General features: G+C 43.1%; 1 protein-coding gene across 2 annotated transcripts in view; it reads left to right on the top strand.

Moving 5' to 3' along the window:
- msraa (methionine sulfoxide reductase Aa) overlaps window positions 1-18,638 on the top strand; it is a 521,940-nt gene that overhangs the window by 204,320 nt on the left and 298,982 nt on the right. For both annotated transcript variants that reach the window (XM_060851609.1, XM_060851618.1), the window contains exon 3: window positions 2,834-2,953. In XM_060851609.1, coding sequence (XP_060707592.1) covers window positions 2,834-2,953 — 120 coding nt within the window. The remainder of the gene's footprint in view (window positions 1-2,833; window positions 2,954-18,638) is intronic.

Here is an 18,638-nt window from a genome sequence, read left to right as displayed (position 1 = left end):
TGGGATAATTTAGAGTTATAGAGATGTACAGCATGGATACAGATCCTTCAGTCCAACTTGTCCACACTGACCAGATATCATAAACTAATCTAGTCCCATTTGCCAGCACTTGGCTCATATCCCTCTAAATCCTCCCTATTCATTTACCCATCCAGATGCCTTTTAAATGTTGTAATTGTAACAGCCTCCACCACTTCCTCTGGCAAATCATCCCATACACACCATCCTCTCTGTGAAAAGGTTGCCCCTTAGGTCCCTTTTAAATCTTTCCCCATTCACCCTAAACCTATGCCGTCTATTCTGGACTCCCCAACCCCAAGGAAAATACCTTATCTAAGTACCCTTTCCATGCCCCTCATGATTTTGTAATATTCTATAAGGTCACCCCTCAGCCTCTGATACTCCGGGCAAAACAACCCAAACTATTTAGCCTATTTAGACCTCAAGTCTTCCAACCCTGGCAACATCCTTGTTAATCCTTTTTGAACTGAAAATGTGTTGCTGGAAAAGCGCAGCAGGTCAGGCAGCATCCAAGGAGCAGGAGATTCGACGTTTCGGGCATAAGCCCTTCTTCAGGAAACTTATGCCCGAAACGTCGAATCTCCTGCTCCTTGGATGCTGCCTGACCTGCTGTGCTTTTCCAGCAACACATTTTCAGCTCTGATCTCCAGCATCTGCAGACCTCACTTTCTCCTCGAAAATCCTTTTTGAACCCTTGCAAGTTTCACAACATCCTACCAATAGGAAGGAGACCAGAATTGCATGCAATATTCCAAAAATTGCCTAACCAATGTCCTGTACAGCCGCAACATAACCTCCCAACTCCTATGCTCAATGCTCTGATTAATAAAGGAAAGCATACCAAACATCGCCTTCACTATCCTATCTACCTGTAACTCTACTTTCAAGGAACTATGAACCTGCACTCCAAGGTCTCTTTGTTCAGCAACATTTCCCAGGACCTTACCACTAAGTGCATAAATCCTGCTCTGATTTGCTTTTTCATAATGCAGCACCTCACATTTATCTAAATTAAACTCCATCTGCCACTCAGCCCACTGGCCCATCTGATCAAGATCCCATTGTACTCTGAGGTAACCTTCGCTGTCCACTAAACTTGTAATTTTAGTGTCATCTGTAAATTTACTCACTATACCTCCTATGTTCACATTCAAATCATTTATATAAATGATGAGAAGTAGTGGACCCAGCACTGATCCTTGTGGCACTCCACTAGTCACGCCTCCAGTCTGAAAAGCAACCCTCCACCACCACCTTCTACCTTTGAGCCAGTTCTGTATCCAAATGGCTAGTTCTCCCTGTATTTCATGTGATTTAACCTTGCTAACCAGTCTCCCATGAGGAACCTTGTCGAACGCCTTACTGAAGTCCACATAGATCATGTCCACCAATCTGCCCTCATCAATTCTTTTTGTTACTTCTAAAAAAAAATCAATCAAGTTCTCTATGTAGATGCCTTGCTATTTCTTCCTTGATAATAGACCCAAACATCTTTCCCACTACAGAACTTAAGCTAACTGGTTTATAATTCTCTATCTTTTGTCTACCTTCCTTTTTAAACAGTGGTGTCACATTTGCCGTTTTCCAATCTGCTGGAACAGCCCCAGAGTCCAGTGAATTTTGGAAAATTACTACAAGTGTATTTAGTATTTCTCCTGCCGTCTCATAAGATACATTGGTATCTTATATCCTTAACTTTTATATGACATTGGCACAATCACATTGTTTTCTTATATCCCCATACCACAAAGCATTCTGTTGTGTTAGTGGCCAAAACTGGTTAAATGTGATATGGTGACTTATTCCTGTTTTCAGTTAAATTCATACATTATTTGTAAGAAATGCCAATCAATATTGTTTCTCTTATTTTGAATAATACTGTTATTACAGTAGTTCATTTTCAGTTTTCTGTTTGGTTATCACTTAAGAAAGCATTAGATACTGATCATTTGCCCCAATTTACTCTATTTAAGTATTTTAAGAAAACAGTATTATTAAAAATAAAATACTGCAGATGCTGGATATCTGAAATGATAACAAAATGTGCTGGAGAAACTCATTAGGTCTGACAACATCTGTGAAGACAGAAAACAGAGTTGACACTTTTGAGTCCAAAGATCATCTTCAGGTTCCAACAAAGACCCCACAGACTCTATACATGGCTTTGTTACTTTCTCTATAGATGCTGCCCGATGTGCTGAGTTTGTCTAGCACATTTTCCTTGTATATTATATTCCTGAAACTTGATTTCAGTTCCATTGAAAAGTGTACATTTCCCATTTCAGGAGTCTATAGCACACTATCAAATGATCCAAGACTGGTTATGGTAGAGTGTTATGGACCCTTAATAATCTGAAGAGCAGACATCACTGTCTCACCAATGTTCATTTCCTTTCCCCACATCAGCCATCTTCAATAGATTCTTGAAATGGGATGAGCAATTCCTAGCACATTGGGAGAACCTTTCTCTGGCTAACTTTTGAACTCAAGAAGCTGAAGCTGATATTTCTCAGAGAAGGTCTTTGTCTCATTTTGCTTGGGCTGAATTCTGATTCAAGCTTCAGGTACCAAATGATGTGATAAATCATTGCATATAAGTCTGGTATAATTAATGCTGGAAATGGAAGTCACAATGATTTTTTAAAAGAAAAGTACCCCATCTACATTTTGAAAAGCAAAACCTTACAATGCAGTGATTCCATAAAGGCCCTGTGATGAGCTTTTTTGTTGTCTTTGATCTTGACTTAGATTGTGTGTATTATATCTGCATTCAATTTGCTTATGCTACGTCTCTGAATTTTGTCTTATTTAGGTATGGGCTGTTTCTGGGGTGTTGAGAGATTATTCTGGATTCAAGAAGGTGTTTATTCCACTCAGGTTGGATTTGCTGGTGGATTTAAACCAAATCCAACTTATAAGGAGGTCTGTTCAGGTACGTTTGGAATTTCTTCTCTGCTTTTGGGCTGAGTGACGTAGCTGACATGTTTGGGAGCATTTGCTCACAAGGTATTGAAATAAGTTTCTAAAACAGAAGTTGATTTGGAAAATTTCACAGCTTACATGTTATATTGATTTTTGGACACCTAACAATGATTAATTTCAAGTTGAGAGTTTGAATTTTGCCTTCATCCATTTTTTACATGAGAGATGTAATTCTGGGGAATGAGAGTGCATTTTTAAAGTCATCGCAAATAAATGCCTTGGTGATGGATCTTTGCAGTCAGTGTCTAGTTATTTATGTTCTTTTCTCATAGCAGGAATTGTGCCTGTCAATTGGTAATGCACTGCCTACATTTAATGCATGGCCATACTGAAGGTTTCATAATTGTACTCTAATCACTTAAAGTATAAAGTAATCATTTGCAATACATTAGTAGGAGAAAATGCAGCATAATCCAAAATGTTACAAAGCAAGAAAAACACCTTAAAATCACAGTAGCACCTTGCACAGTTTCTGGAGTCCCAATGTGCTTTATGAATGAAGTATTTCTGAAGTGTAATGGAAATTTGGCAAAAGTTTGTGCAGGACAAAGTCTGACAAACACCAATGTGACACCAGATAATAAACAAAATCAGTAGTTCAGGAATAACTCAGCAGCTAGGTAGCTTGGTGATTGGCACTGCTGCCTCACAGTGCCAGGGACCCAAGTTCGATTCCCGCTTTAGGTTTCCTTCTGCAGTCAAAATGTAGATGCAGGTCAGGTGAATTTGGACATGCTAAATTGCTCATAATGTCAGTCATTAGTCAGAGGTAAATATAGGGTGGGAGAATGGGTCTGTGGGTTACTCTTCGGAGGATCGGTGTTAACTTGTTGGGCCAAGGGAATCTATCTAATCTTATTTGAAGAGAAAGTGAGGACTGCAGATGCTGGAGATCAGAGCTGAAAATGTGTTGCTGAAAAAGCGCAGCAGGTCAGGCAGCATCCAAGGAACAGGATAATCGACGTTTCGGGCATAAGCCCTTCTTCAGGAATGAGAAAAATGTGTCCAGCAGGCTAAGATAAAAGGTAGGGAGGAGGGACTTGGGGGAGGGGCATTGGAGATGCGATAGGTGGAAGGAGGTCAATCTGAGGGTGATAGGCCGGAGTGGGGTGGGGGCGGAGAGGTCAAGAAGAAGATCGCAGGTTAGGAAGGCGGTGCTGAGTTTGAGGGATTTGACTGAGACAAGGTGGGGGAAGGGGAAATGAGGAAACTGGAGAAATCTGAGTTCATCACTTGTGGTTGGAGGGTTCCTAGGCGGAAAATGAGGCACTCTTCCTCCAACCATAACAACCGTGTTGTTGTGGTCTGGCAATGGAGGAGTCCAAGGACCTGCATGTCCTTGGTGGAGTGGGAGGGGGAGTTGAAGTGTTGAGCCACGGGGTAGTTGGGTTGGTTGGTCCGGGTGTCCCAGAGGTGTTCTCTGAAACGTTCCGCAAATAGGCAGCCTGTCTCCCCAATATAGAGAAGGCCAGATTGGGTGCAGCGGAAGCAATAAATAATACGTGTGGAGGTGCAGGTGAATTTGTGGCGGATATGGAAGGATCCCTTGGGGCCTTGGAGAGAAGTAAGGGAGGAGGTGTGGGCGCAAGTTTTGCATTTCTTGTGGTTGCAGGGGAAGGTGCCAGGAGTGGAGGTTGGGTTGGTGGGGGGTGTGGACCTGACGAGGGAGTCACAGAGGGAGTGGTCTTTTCGGAACGCTGATAGGGGAGGGGAGGGAAATATATCCCTGGTGGTGGGGTCCGTTTGGAGGTGGCGGAAATGACGGTGGATGATACGCTGTATATAGAGGTTGGCGGGGTGGTAGGTGAGAACCAGTGGGGTTCTGTCCTGGTGGTGATTGGATGGGCGGGGCTCAAGGGCAGAGGAGCGGGAAGTGGAGGAGATGCGGTGGAGGGCATCGTTGATCACGTCTGGGGGGGATGTTGCGGTCTTTGAAGAAGGAGGCCATCTGGGCTGTACGGTATTGGAACTGGTCCTTCTGGAACCAGATGCGGCGGAGACGAAGGAATTGGGAATATGGGATGGCGTTTTTACAGGGGGCAGAGTGGGAGGAGGTGTAGTCTAGGTAGCTGTGGGAGTCAGTTGGTTTATAGTAAATGTCTGTGTTGATTCGGTCACCCAAGATAGAAATGGAAAGGTCTAGGAAGGGGAGGGAGGAGTCTGAGACGGTCCAAGTGAATTTGAAGTCGGGGTGGAAGGTGTTGGTAAAGTGGATGAACTGTTCAACCTCCTCGTGGGAGCACGAGGCAGTGCCGATACAGTCATCGATGTAGCGGAGGAAAAGGTGGGGGGTGGTGCCAGTGTAGTTGCGGAAGATGGACTGTTCCACATATCCTACGAAGAGGCAGGCATAGCTGGGGCCCATGCGGGTGCCCATGGCTACTCCTTTGGTTTGGAGGAAGTGGGAGGATTGGAAAGAGATTCCCCAGTCCCTCCACCTCCTCCATGATTTTCGCTTCCCCGGCCCCCAACACCTTATCTTCACCATGGACATCCAGTCCCTGTACACCTCCATCCCCCATCACGAAGGACTCAAAGCCCTCCGCTTCTTCCTTTCCCGCCGTACCAACCAGTACCCTTCCACTGACACTCTCCTTCAACTGACTGAACTGGTCCTCACCCTGAACAACTTCTCTTTCCAATCCCACTTCCTCCAAACCAAAGGAGTAGCCATGGGTACCCGCATGGGCCCCAGCTATGCCTGCCTCTTCGTAGGATATGTGGAACAGTCCATCTTCCGCAACTACACTGGCACCACCCCCCACCTTTTTCTCCGCTACATTGATGACTGTATTGGTGCTGCCTCGTGCTCCCACGAGGAGGTTGAACGGTTCATCCACTTTACCAACATCCTTCCACCCCGACCTCAAATTCACCTGGACTGTCTCAGACTCCTCCCTCCCCTTCCTAGACCTTTCCATTTCTATCTCGGGCGACCGAATCAACACGGACATTTACTATGAACCAACTGACTCCCACAGCTACCTAGACTACACCTCCTCCCACCCTGCCCCCTGTAAAAACGCCATTCCATATTCCCAATTCCTTCGTCTCTGCTGCATCTGCTCCCAGGAGGACCAGTTCCAATACCGTACAACCCAGATTACCTCCTTCTTCAAAGACTGCAATTTCCCCGCAGACGTGATTGACGATGCCCTCCACTGCATCTCCTCCACTTCCTGGTCCTCCGCCCTTGAGCCCCGCCCCTGCAATCGCCACCAGGACAGAACCCCACTGGTTCTCACCTACCACCCCACCAACTTCCATATACAGTGTATCATCCGCCGTCATTTCCGCCACCTCCAAACGGACCCCACCACCAGGAATATATTTCCCTCCCCTCACCTATCAGCGTTCCGAAAAGACCACTCCCTCTGTGACTCCCTCGTCAGGTCCACACCCCCCACCTTCCAGCACCTTCCCCTGCAACCGCAAGAAATGCAAAACTTGCGTCCACACCTCCGCCCTTACTTCTGTCCAAGGCCCCAAGGGATCCTTCCATATCCGCCACAAATTCACCTGCACCTCCACACGCATCATCTATTGCATCCGCTACACTCGATGTGGCCTCCTCTATATTGGGGAGACAGGCCGCCTATTTGCAGAACGTTTCAGAGAATACCTCTGGGACACCCGGACCAACCAACCCAACCACCCAGTGGCTCAACACTTCACCTCCCTCTCCCACTCCACCACGGACATGCAGGTCCTTGGACTCCTCCATTGCCAGACCATAACAACACGGTTGTTATGGTTGGAGGAAGAGTGCCTCATCTTCCGCCTAGGAACCCTCCAACCACAAGGGATGAACTCAGATTTCTCCAGTTTCCTCAATTCCCCTCCCCCCACCTTGTCTCAGTCAAATCCCTCAAACACAGCACCGCCTTCCTAACCTGCAATCTTTTTCCTGACCTCCCCACCCCCACCCCACTCCGGCCTATCACCCTCAGCTTGACCTCCTTCCACCTATCGCATCTCCAATGCCCCTCCCCCAAGTCCCTCCTCCCTACCTTTTATCTTAGCCTGCTGGACACACTTTCCTCATTCCTGAAGAAGGGCTTATGCCTGAAACGTCGAATTTCCTGTTCCTCGGATGCTGCCTGACCTGCTGCGCTTTTCCAGCAACACATTTTCAGCTCTAATCTTATTTGAAGTAGTGCAGTCAGATCTTTTACAGATCTTATCCAAACGATGACACCACTAACACTGTAACTTCTCCTGAATTACATATTCAGGACTTGAACCCACAAATTTCATGCTTACCTTTGAGAGTGTTCCTGACTAGGACTGTTAAGTCTTCCAAAATAATCTGGTTTTGTTTATTTTTTTAAAATTTGAGATGTTAACTGTTCACTGCTGTCGGTGCCTTACCCAGTTCTACAATTGTGAAGGCATGTTGGTGACTTGTTGTCAGGTTCAGCTTGGCCCTGCTCTCTTATAAAGTGCACCTTCCAATTTTCCTGTCCTCTTCCATAAAGAGGCATTTATGTTTAAAGTAGGGAATTATGCTGAGGACCTGTATCCTGCCAATCCTTTACTCAATTTTTTGGAACACCAATGACCTTAATCAATAAAACATTCAACCAGGAGCTTGGAAATTTTACAATTCTATTACACTTCCTCTTCCCTGTGACACATAAGAACTTCTAATAAAGTAGCAGTTTTCACCCGATTAAATGGTCTGATGGGAAAAGCCGTGTTTGTGTTTCCAATTTTGGCATGAACTGTGATTAACTTGGAAGCAAATGTTAGAAACCTATTTGAAGAATCTTTCTTTTATGATGTGAAAAGTATTCTCAAAGATTGTTTTCAGGGTACATAATGAAAAATGAAGCATATTTGTTATGTTTTTATTACAATTTCTTTGAGGAAAGAGCATCACAATTTTATGACCAGATTCTAGGAGAGGTTTGTCAAATTGTTATGGTTCCAGATGGAGACTTCAAATCTTGCCAAAGCTTCTGAACTTGCACTTACCAGAACACTTTGCAAAAATGCAATTTAAGGGACAAACCAATGCCTCTAACAAGCGGAGTTCACTTGCAACCAGTCAGCACACTTTTCTCCTGTTGTATAAATACTGTTTTTCCCATTGAATTTATATACTATGAGCATAGGACGAATAACTGAAATACTCAGGCTCTATTCTATGAGAAAACCACACCCCAATCATTAAGTTCCACAGTGAGTGACCATCTCCAATAAGAGACAATCGAACAACCACCCTAATGCATTGACTATAAATTGACTCTCCTTGATTATTAAAGAACAATGACCAAAGAATAATATAGCACAGGAACAGGCCTTTCAGCCCTCCAACCCTGTGCCGACAGCTTGTCCTTCCACACTAAAACTTCACTTACAGGATCCGTAATCCTCTCTTCCTTTCCTATCTACATATTCGTCTAGGTGCTTCTTGAATGCTGCTATTGTGCCTGCTTCCACCAACTCCTCTGGCAACACATTCCAGGCACTCACCACCTTTTGAGATAAACACTTGCCATGCACGTTCTTTTAAACATTCCCTCCCACACCTTGAACCTGTGTCCCGTACTCACTCTGTAGGTGTGTGTCACTTGCCCACATGGTTAGTTGCATCAAATTTACTTTAAAAAGAATCCCTTTCATTTGGATATTTTTCTCCCATTCCATAATTAATTTGTGTTACAAAAGGAACCAATTTTAACAAGGCCTTCTTGAATTGACAAAAAGAGTAATTTAATTAATTACTAAGTGCAAGAAGAAGTAATAACGCAATGCACGCTCACACAGCGTAGAACGAAGAGATGAGTCCAGAAAGTATAACTAAAGAAAAAATATGCAAATCAGTCTTTGAATTGTTCGAGAATAGCATGAAAAGATGTTGTAATGGCTCCTCAGGTACTATTCAAATGCAACACGATCTGGATGATATACAGACTTCGGCTGACAAGTGGTAAGTAACAATTGCACCACATTAAATGCAAGGCAGTGATCATCTCCAATAAGAGATAATCTAACCACCACCCCTTTACATTTAATAGCATGGCCAACAAATGAATCCCCCACTATCAACATCATGTGGCAAGAAACTTAACTGGACTTCCCACTGTAGCACAGTGGCACCAAGAATAGGTCAGAGGCTAGGAATGTTATAGTGAGTACCTCACCTCCTGACTTCCAAAAGCCTGTCTACTATCTACCATTCACGAGCCAGTACTGTGATGAAGTAATCTCCACTTCCCTTGATAGGTGCAGCTTCAATAACACTCAAGCAACTTGACACCATCCAGGACAATGCAGCCCACCTCTTTGGTACCACATTCACAAACATCCATTTCCTCCACTACCAGTGCTCAGTAATAGTAGTGTGTGCTATTGACAAAATGCACTGCAAAACCTCATCAAAGATTCTTATCACCTTCCAAACCCACAATTACTTCCATCTGGAAGGACGAGGGCAGTAGACACCTATGACCGTCACCATCTGCAAGTTCCTGTCCACAGATCTCTGAAAGTTGCCACCAGGTAAATAGTGCTGTGAAGAAGGCATATGGCGTACTGGGCTTTTATTGGTAGAGGAATTGAGTTCCAGAGTCCTGAGGTCATGTTGCAGTTGTATAAGACTCTGGTGCGGCCTCATCTGGAGTATTGTGTGCAGTTTTGATCGCCATTCTATAGGAAGGATGTGGAGGCATTGGAACGGGTGCAGAGGAGGTTTACCAGGATGTTGCCTGGCATGGTAGGAAGATCGTATGAGGAAAGGCTGAGGCACTTGGGGCTGTTCTCATTGGAGAAAAGAAGGTTTAGGGGAGATTTGATAGAGGTGTACAAGATGATTAGGGATTTAGATAGGGTTGACCATGAGAACCTTTTTCCGCTAATGGAGTCAGCTGTTACTAGGGGACACCGCTTTAAATTAAGGGGAGGTTGGTATAGGACAGATGTTAGGGGTAGATTCTTTACTCAGCGGGTTGTGAGTTCATGGAATGCCCTGCCAGTAGCAGTGGTGAACTCTCCCTCTTTATGGTCATTTAAGCGGGCATTGGATAAACATATGGAGGTTATTGGGCTAGTGTAGGTTAGGTAGGCTTCGGTCGGCGCAACATCGAGGGCCGAAGGGCCTGAACTGCGCTGTATTTTTCTATGTTCTATGTTCTAAGTCACTCACCATCCTGACTTTTAAATATATTGCCATTCCTTCGTTATCGCTGAGTCAAAACCTGGAATTCCCTCCTTTAGGCATTGTGGTTCAACCTACAGACGTGGACTACAGTAGTTCAAGAGACAGCTCACTGCCATGTTTTCAAGGGCAACTAGCGATGGGCAATTAATAGTGACCAGCTGCAAAACCCACATCCCATGAATGAATTAAAAAAAATTGAATGGCAATTTTGTGCTTCTTGGTTTTGCAGATTGGCAGAAATTCTGTTTTTATTCCTTTCAACAGTGACTCATTTCCAATATATAGAATGAGGTAGAGTGTTTCTCTTGTTTTACCTGCCGTACATAACAGCTTGAAATGGCTGTTTTCAAAGCTATGGCCCTGATTGTATTCTAGTCCAAACACTAGGCCCTCTGGCCAGTAGTGCTCACAGATTTGTCTTGCAGTCAGTTTTTAACTCCACCTTGTGTTTATTTCTGGACAGTAAAACAACTATGTCTGCAAGGGATAGCTATTTGTTGTTTGGGTAGCCTCTTGTAATCCTTTCTTGTTAAGCTTCAGAGGTTTTCCTGATAATTTACAGGTGTGATATTTCACACATGACATTGCCGGACTGTTACTAACTTTTCACTCAAAGTTTTTTTTGAATAGTATCAATAAATATTTCAGGATTCTGATCAATCGCTGTATCATACTATATATTGTTTCTAGATGAATGTTAGACCTGGCTCATTTGCTTGCACTGTCATACCTGAGTCTCAGGGTTCCAAATTCAAATCAATTCAAAGGCATGAGCACAAAAAGGTTCCATGGAACTGCTTTGAAGAAGAGAAGGGGCACCTTCCTGACACCCAAAAATCCCTCTAAGTTGCTGGGCAGTTCCATGCACGTTGATCGTCATGGTACTGCTGGACTGCTGCTTTTGGGAACCGCTGCTGCACATGGACCTTGGAAGTCTGCATGGGAGGAAGAAAAGTGAGAGAACTGCTGGTATCCTGGCCAATATTTATCCCTCCATCAGCATTACAAAAGACAGGCTATTTCATCTGATGACATTGCAGTTTGTGAGATATTTCTACATGTAAATTGGTTGCTATGTTATCTGCAGTAAAACTATGGTAACACTTGGGAAGGACTTCCATTTGCTCTAAAGTGCTTTCAGACATTAATTGGTCAATAAAAGTGCTATATAGCATTTAATTTATTAGAAGCTTACCTTCCTTGCACAGTAAAATGCATTTACTGTACGCAGTAGTTAATTTTACTTATAGATTGGTGTTCGCTGAGAATTCTCATTTTATTGAAGAGTTGACTCAATTACGTAACTGGGGAAGACTGGGTTAAGTTTGTGTACCTGTGACTGTGTGATTACTGAAGTGGTCTGTTGTGTACCTGGGAATGTCTCACATGTTGTAAACGTGGCAGCAGTGCTCACTGTTTTGTGTGTGTATTTACTGAAGAAAATAGAATGGATATAACAAAGCAGTAACATGCAATGCTGAAAATACTAACCTTGAAATTTAAAATGTTCAAATAGCCAATCTCCTATTGAAAGTGAAAGTTTGCAACACCTTGAAAGGGTGATAGAAATGAATGATGAAAACATTTGAACAACAAAAAATGTAAACAAAATATATTTCCAAGATGGAATTACAGAATAATTTTGAATATGAGAAAATCAAAATTTGAGGCAAAAAAATCAAATAATGTGGCAGAAAACTCAAATATAAAATTAACAGTACTGCCTCATAGTTATCTGAATATCAGGAGCTCCATTTGGATATCATTTGGGCTCACTGTTAAAAAAGGCTTTTTACAGCCAAGGTGTTTATATTTTAATAAATATAAAGAATTTGTGTCAGAAAGAAAACTGGTTAGTGAAAGTGTTCAAGTATAAATCTTCCACTTTCTTTGTTTGAATCTGCTCCAGAGAATTCTTTAAGATACATATCATTCCAATGCTTACTGAGTGAGAATGTAAAAGTGCTCACGTTGACAACTTACCCAATTTCATTTGGTGACTACATGTGTTAATGGAATGGTCGGTGTCCTGCTTAGAGTAAAGATTTTTGCTTCAATTGGGTGGTACATACAGTGGGAGTGCTTGACATTAACCATGAGAGAAAAAAAAGTTCTGTTCTTTAGCACTGTTGTTTATCACCTTAATAAGCCCAGAAGGTATTAAAAACAAGTTTAAAAATACCTTGCACTGCTTGATGCTATCAGTATGAGTGTAATGATTCACTTTCACAGATATTTTGTCTTTCTTCTTCAGTATAATAGTTACTCCAGGTAAATTTATTTATTGCTATTTGTTATAGAACATAGAAAAATACAGCGCAGTACAGGCCCTTCGGCCCTCGATGTTGCGCCGACCAAAGTCTACCTAACCTACACTAGCCCAATAACCTCCATATGCTTATCCAATGCCTGCTTAAATGACCATAAAGAGGGAGAGTCCACCATTGCTACTGGCAGGGCATTCCATGAACTCACAACTCGCTGAGTAAAGAATCTATCCCTAACATCTGTCCTATACCTACCACCCCTTAATTTAAAACTGTGTCCCCTAGTAACAGCTGACTCCATTAACAGAAAAAGGTTCTCAGTGTCTACCCTATCTAAACCCCTAATCATCTTGTACACCTCTATCAAATCTCCCCTAAACCTTCTTTTCTCCAATGAGAACAGCCCCAAGTACCTCAGCCTTTCCTCATATGATCTTCCTACCATGCCAGGCAACATCCTGGTAAACCTCCTCTGCACTCGTTCCAATGCCTCCACATCCTTCCTATAGTATGGCGATCAAAACTGCACACAATACTCCAGATGAGGCCGCACCAGAGTCTTATACAACTGCAACATGACCTCAGGACTCTGGAACTCAATTCCTCTACCAATAAAGCCCAGTACACCATATGCCTTCTTCACAGCTCTATTTACCTGGGTGGCAACTTTCAGAGATCTGTGTACATGGACACCAAGATCCCTCTGCTCATCCACACTACCAAGTAACCTACCATTAGCCCAGTAATCCATCTTCTTGTTACTCCTACCAAAGTGAATGACTTCACACTTAGCTACATTGAACTCCATTTGCCACCTTTCTGCCCAGCTCTGCAACTTATCTATATCCCGCTGTAACCTGCCACATCCTTCTTCGCTGTCCACAACTCCACCGACTTTCGTGTCATCCGCAAACTTGCTCACCCAGCTTTCAAGCCCCTCCTCTAGATCATTTATAAAGATGACAAACAGCAATGGTCCCAAAACAGATCCTTGTGGAACACCGCTAGTAACTGCACTCCAAGATGAACCTATTCCATCAACTACTACCCTCTGTCTCCTTCCAGCTAGCCAATTCCTAATCCAAACCTCTAATGCACCCTCAATGCCATACCTCCGTTCTTTATGATTAAGTTACCCATGTCTTATACAATATAACATAAATGAGCAATTTGCAGTAAATTATTTGTAAGGCAAGCTGAATTAACAAGCCAGCCTTGGTGTCCATGTTTGGTACAAGCAAAAGTTCAGCTCCCACAGCTCTTTAGTGCAACATTGTGAATTAGCACTTTGGGTTTTGGTTGTCCCAGTGTCCTGTTAAATCTACAGTGTGGCTGTACCAGGACAGCTGTGGGTGGTTGGCCTTGAATACAAGAATGAAGGATCTAGAAACTGGACTCACAATTGAGAAAAGAAATATCAAGGCTACATTTTGCAAATTTGTAAATTATTATAAATATAAGGCATTTGTCGTCAAAAATCTGTTTAATTTGAGACTATTATCTGAACATGGAATGTGAGTGTCATAAGTTAAGACAACATTTATTGACCATTCCTACTTGTCCAGGAGAAGCTGGTTGTGAGCTACTTTATTGAACTATCGCTATTCTTCGTGTGTTGTAACATCCACAGTTTGTTTGGGGAGGGAATTCCAATATTACCACCCAGTGACAGTAAAGGAATGGCGATTGTATTTCAAGATCAGGATGGTGTATGGCTTGGAGGGAAGCTTGAAGGTCGTGGTGTTAATATGCATCTGCCGCCTTATCCCTATAGGTGGAAGATGGTTTCGAAAGAGTCTTGGGTGAGTTGCTGCATATTGTAGATAGTACACACTGCTGCGAATGTATGTCAGTTGTAAAGGGGGTGAATATTGAAAGTGGTGGATGTGGTGCCAGTCAAGCAGGCTGTTTAGTCCTGGATGGTGTCAAGCTTCTTCAGTGTTGTTGGAGCTATACTCATCCAGGGCAAGTGGAGAGAATTTCATCATACTCTTGACTTGTGCCTTGCGAATAGTGGCCAGTGAGGAGTCAAGAAGTGAGTTACTTGGTGTAAAACTCCTAGCCTCTCACCTGCTCTTGTAGCTACAGTATTCATAACAGCAGTCTAGTTGAGTTGCTGGTCAATGGCAAGCTCTAGGATATTGATAGTGGGAATTCATTGATCATAATCCCATCATAATGCCAAGGCATGAAAAGAGAAAAAAACAACAGAAGCTGCATTTGTGATTGAGAATGGACAGGGATTGCTTGCATTTTGACCTGCAAAACACTCAGTCAGTGAGTGTCACAGCTTCACCTGATATCTGTTGGAATCAGGTGTCAGTTCAGTTTTGCCTGGCTTGTTGTGATTGACACTGCAGCTCCCTCTCATGCAGAAGGTGGTGTCCCTTCTGCTTCAGTCCTCATCATCCTCCCCAAATGACTGCTGCCATTCTCCCAGCTCTTCAGAGTCTGATATTCTTTTTTCCTACCCAAGTTGTGCAAGCACAGTAAGTCATATGCTTTGGTTAGAGTGTAGTGCAAGGCTTCCTTCAAGGACTGCAACCCTATCTTCGGTCAGCCTAATGTCTGACCCACAGTTGCCCTGATTGAAGAGTCGGCTGCATTGAATCTACCCTCAACTTCATTCAGGGAATTGCATAATTGAGCCATCCTGGTCTTTCAGTAATTATCCTTGTTAAGGCATCCAACATTGGAAATAAGTGAGAACTCTTAAGAATATAAGCATCATGACAGCTCCAATGGTATATGATGCAAATTTCTAAGATGATGACCACTAATTCTGTTAATGAACCCAGCTGCCTGCTGATTTGAAGTTCTCAGTGCAACCTCTATTTCTGTCTTGCACATGGGCAGAAGCCAGTGATGTTGGCCAGGTCACAAAACAGACTTCATCACTGGACAATGAGATGAAGAGGTGTGATCAGGCACAAATTGCATTAGTGTCTACAGTGGCTCCTTCAAAGCAGCCAGTGGCATAAAAGTATAGTGTAGCTGTCATTCAAATGGCCATTGGGATAGCATGGCAGCACATGTCAGATCTTAGGTCCTGCTGTGGCAATTAGTATAGTTCTATGACAGTTTCCCAAGGCGTCTTCAGTCTGTGGTGGCATTGCACCTTGTTCATCTGGTAAAAGTGGCATCAAGGACAATAGACTCTGGACCTCCTGTACGACCTGTGTATCCTGAGGAGACCTTCAAGCTGCAACTTCTTCATCTGGAGTTTGCTTGGACATTGCTGCTGGTCTTGGACTGCCTGACACATCTGTTCCTCCTCCATTTCTCTGTGCATTTGTAGCATGTGTTCACATTGGTGATGTTTCTTGCTGTGATGGATCCATTAATCCATCCAGCTCCAATAAACTTACCTGGGGAATATCAGAAACAGAAGTGATTTGACAGTCAGCATTCAGATCATTCACAAATGACAATGGGACATGGAGCACCCTGACAAGGAGGGCCATGGAATGTCTGTACTTTAGAGTTTGTCTGTATTCGGATGAATACAACACACGTCGTAAGTGCTGCATGATTACTGCTAACTTATCACAATCTGCATCACCCAAGAAAAGCAGTATTGCCTGTAAGAGCACGTTGATGAAAACTTTCAGTTCAAGATGAGAGAAAATCCATTCCATATCCTTGTGCAGCCTGAGATCTTGGAACGTCTTTGTGAATTATGGTCTGCAGTTGCTACTTCAAGGTTGACTGCGATTACTTCTGCTTCATAGAGATGACTCCTTTCAATCTGCAATGACCAATGACATGGCCAGATTTTTAAAAATTTTATTTCTGCTTTTATTTCACACACAGGTGTGATATGATTATTGATGTCTTCAACCTGTACTGTGAAAGTGTCTGATTAATACCGTTGCACCTTCAAGGGTCTCACATCATTCAAAAGTAGAGCTCAAAAGTATGAGGATGGAAGGCATTGCAGGTCACACTGGCCATTGAGTCACCAAACCTCTGTGTTCCTTTCTTCCTTGTACTCCGGATTGAGACCGTCAGTATTAAATGTCCACATGTTCCCGCAGTTGTATCATTTGAATCATGACTTAATCTCCCAAAATTACCCCCTAAGTCCCAGGCCGACAGCTGAGTCATGCCAGGTGCTGACCTTGATGTGTCAAAGTCAGGGTGGTTATGACCGTCAATGGCCACCCCTACAACAATAAGCTATGTCCTCATGCTGCCTTGTCTTTCTTCTTATATGTTGAGTTGGCCTGTTTTGCAATTATTGTTCTTGTATCCCAGCATGCTGCTTCCAATCTCCACAGTTAAGTTCTCCAACTTTCCTTTCATCATAATGGCCCCTGATAACCCCCTTGACTTTCATTAAGGCCAAGGATTGATAGTGACCCACTCCCTGGACTGAATGATATAGACACCTGACCATGGATACCCCAGGTGGTTGCTGACTGACTGTGCCAACGGCCTCTGAACTGATACTAAGTGATGTCCTTGTCTTACTGTGCTGGGATCCCCAACTGAAGACTGTCTTGTTGACCTGACTGAGGTCTACTGCCCTTACACTTTGAGACATGGTCATTTGCTTACTACACATTGTATACTTATTGTATTTGTTCCTGGAACAGATGTGATATTAATGCAGCAGAGGGCCATAGAGCAACATGTTCACTCCTTTGTCTGCTGACAACTACAGAATGCCTGGCTTTGTGCTTGTAATTAAAGGCAAGGCAAGACAGAAGTATTGACATTTTAATGTCTGGTTGAGGGAGCAAATTTTTAAGAATTTAAGGCAAGGCAGAGATACTGTGAATATCCAAATAGGTACAAAGTAAGTCGGAGATATGCCGTGAAGGATATAAGCGGTCACTGTCCATGCTGCATGCATGGAAATTAGGTTGGAATGTTGAGTTGGAATCACCAGGTACCCATTCTGACCTTCCTGTCAAGAATTATCATAATCTAATTTCTGTTTATTGGGGGAGATTAGGAACCTGCATATTAAAAAGACATGCAATTATGAGACATGTTATGATAATGAATGCAACTTTTCCCCTAGCTGCTCTCTTGTGAAGTTCTTGACTCATCGTTCAAAACTTGGTTACACAATTAGACTTTTTTCTCATCACTGAGAATCTCATTTTTACAATTTTGCCATAATTTCCCTACTGAATCCCCACTGCCCATGTTGTTCAGAGTCTGGGAAGATGCTATCCTATGCTTCTGGTTGCTATAACATAAGTAGGATCGTTTAGAAGCATAGAATTCCTGCAATGTGCAAGCAGGACATTCCTTCCACACTCACCCCTTGAAAAACATGATGTGGAGGAGCGGTGTTGGACCGAGGTCAATAAAGTTAAAAATCACGTAACACCAGGCTATAGTCCAACAGGTTTATTTGTAAACCCTTCATCAGAGCTGCCTGATGAAGGAGCAGCACTCCGAAAGCTCGTGCTTCCAAATAAACCTGTTGGACTATTCCTGGTGATTTTTAACTGTGTCCTCTGCAAAGCAGCATCCAACCCAGATCACCCCCCTATTTCTGTGTAACCCTGCATTTCCTATGACCAATCCACCTCACCACATCTTTGGACTGTGGAGGGAAACCGGAGCACCTTGAGGAAACCTACACAGGCACACCGAGAATGTGCAAACTCCAATATTTTGGATTTAAGCCTCATGCCAGTGACTTGAGCAAATACTTTAAGTTGACACTTCAGTGCAGAGTTGAAGAAGGGTTGCATGTTTGCCTGAGGCTGGAATTGAACATGGGTCTTTGGAATTGTGAGCCAGCAGTGCTAACCACTGAGTTACCAGCTCTGGAACAAAGCAGAGAGAAGGAAGAGGTTGATGGTAAATCAGGAATGGAAAATTAATTGGAATCCTTCAGTTTCAAAGTGATTGAGAATTTTAAAAGTGTTCAATGGGCTATAGGAAATAAAGAGTCAATTATTCCTTCAGATATTCAAGTCAGTAGGCCAAGTGTATACAAATTTGTTACTGTGGAATAAAGGTAAATCAGTACCAGAAAGTGTTCCTTCATGTACTTTCTTCAATCAAAAACTGGAACAGGTTTCCATGGAAAGATGCTGACGTCAGGAAAAAAGACATTTTTATCACTGTTGCGATTTTGGAAGGGTGACACGAAATGAGCCAAAGAGCCTTTTTATATTCACTCAAACCAACCATGTGATCATAAATGTTTGTTATGGAAGTCATGGATGTTACTGATT

Source organism: Hemiscyllium ocellatum, chromosome 3 (genome assembly GCF_020745735.1).
Source record: "Hemiscyllium ocellatum isolate sHemOce1 chromosome 3, sHemOce1.pat.X.cur, whole genome shotgun sequence".
NCBI classification, from domain to species: domain Eukaryota; kingdom Metazoa; phylum Chordata; class Chondrichthyes; order Orectolobiformes; family Hemiscylliidae; genus Hemiscyllium; species Hemiscyllium ocellatum.
Note: the sequence above shows the minus strand (reverse complement) of the source record. Positions and strands in the feature narration are given on the sequence as shown.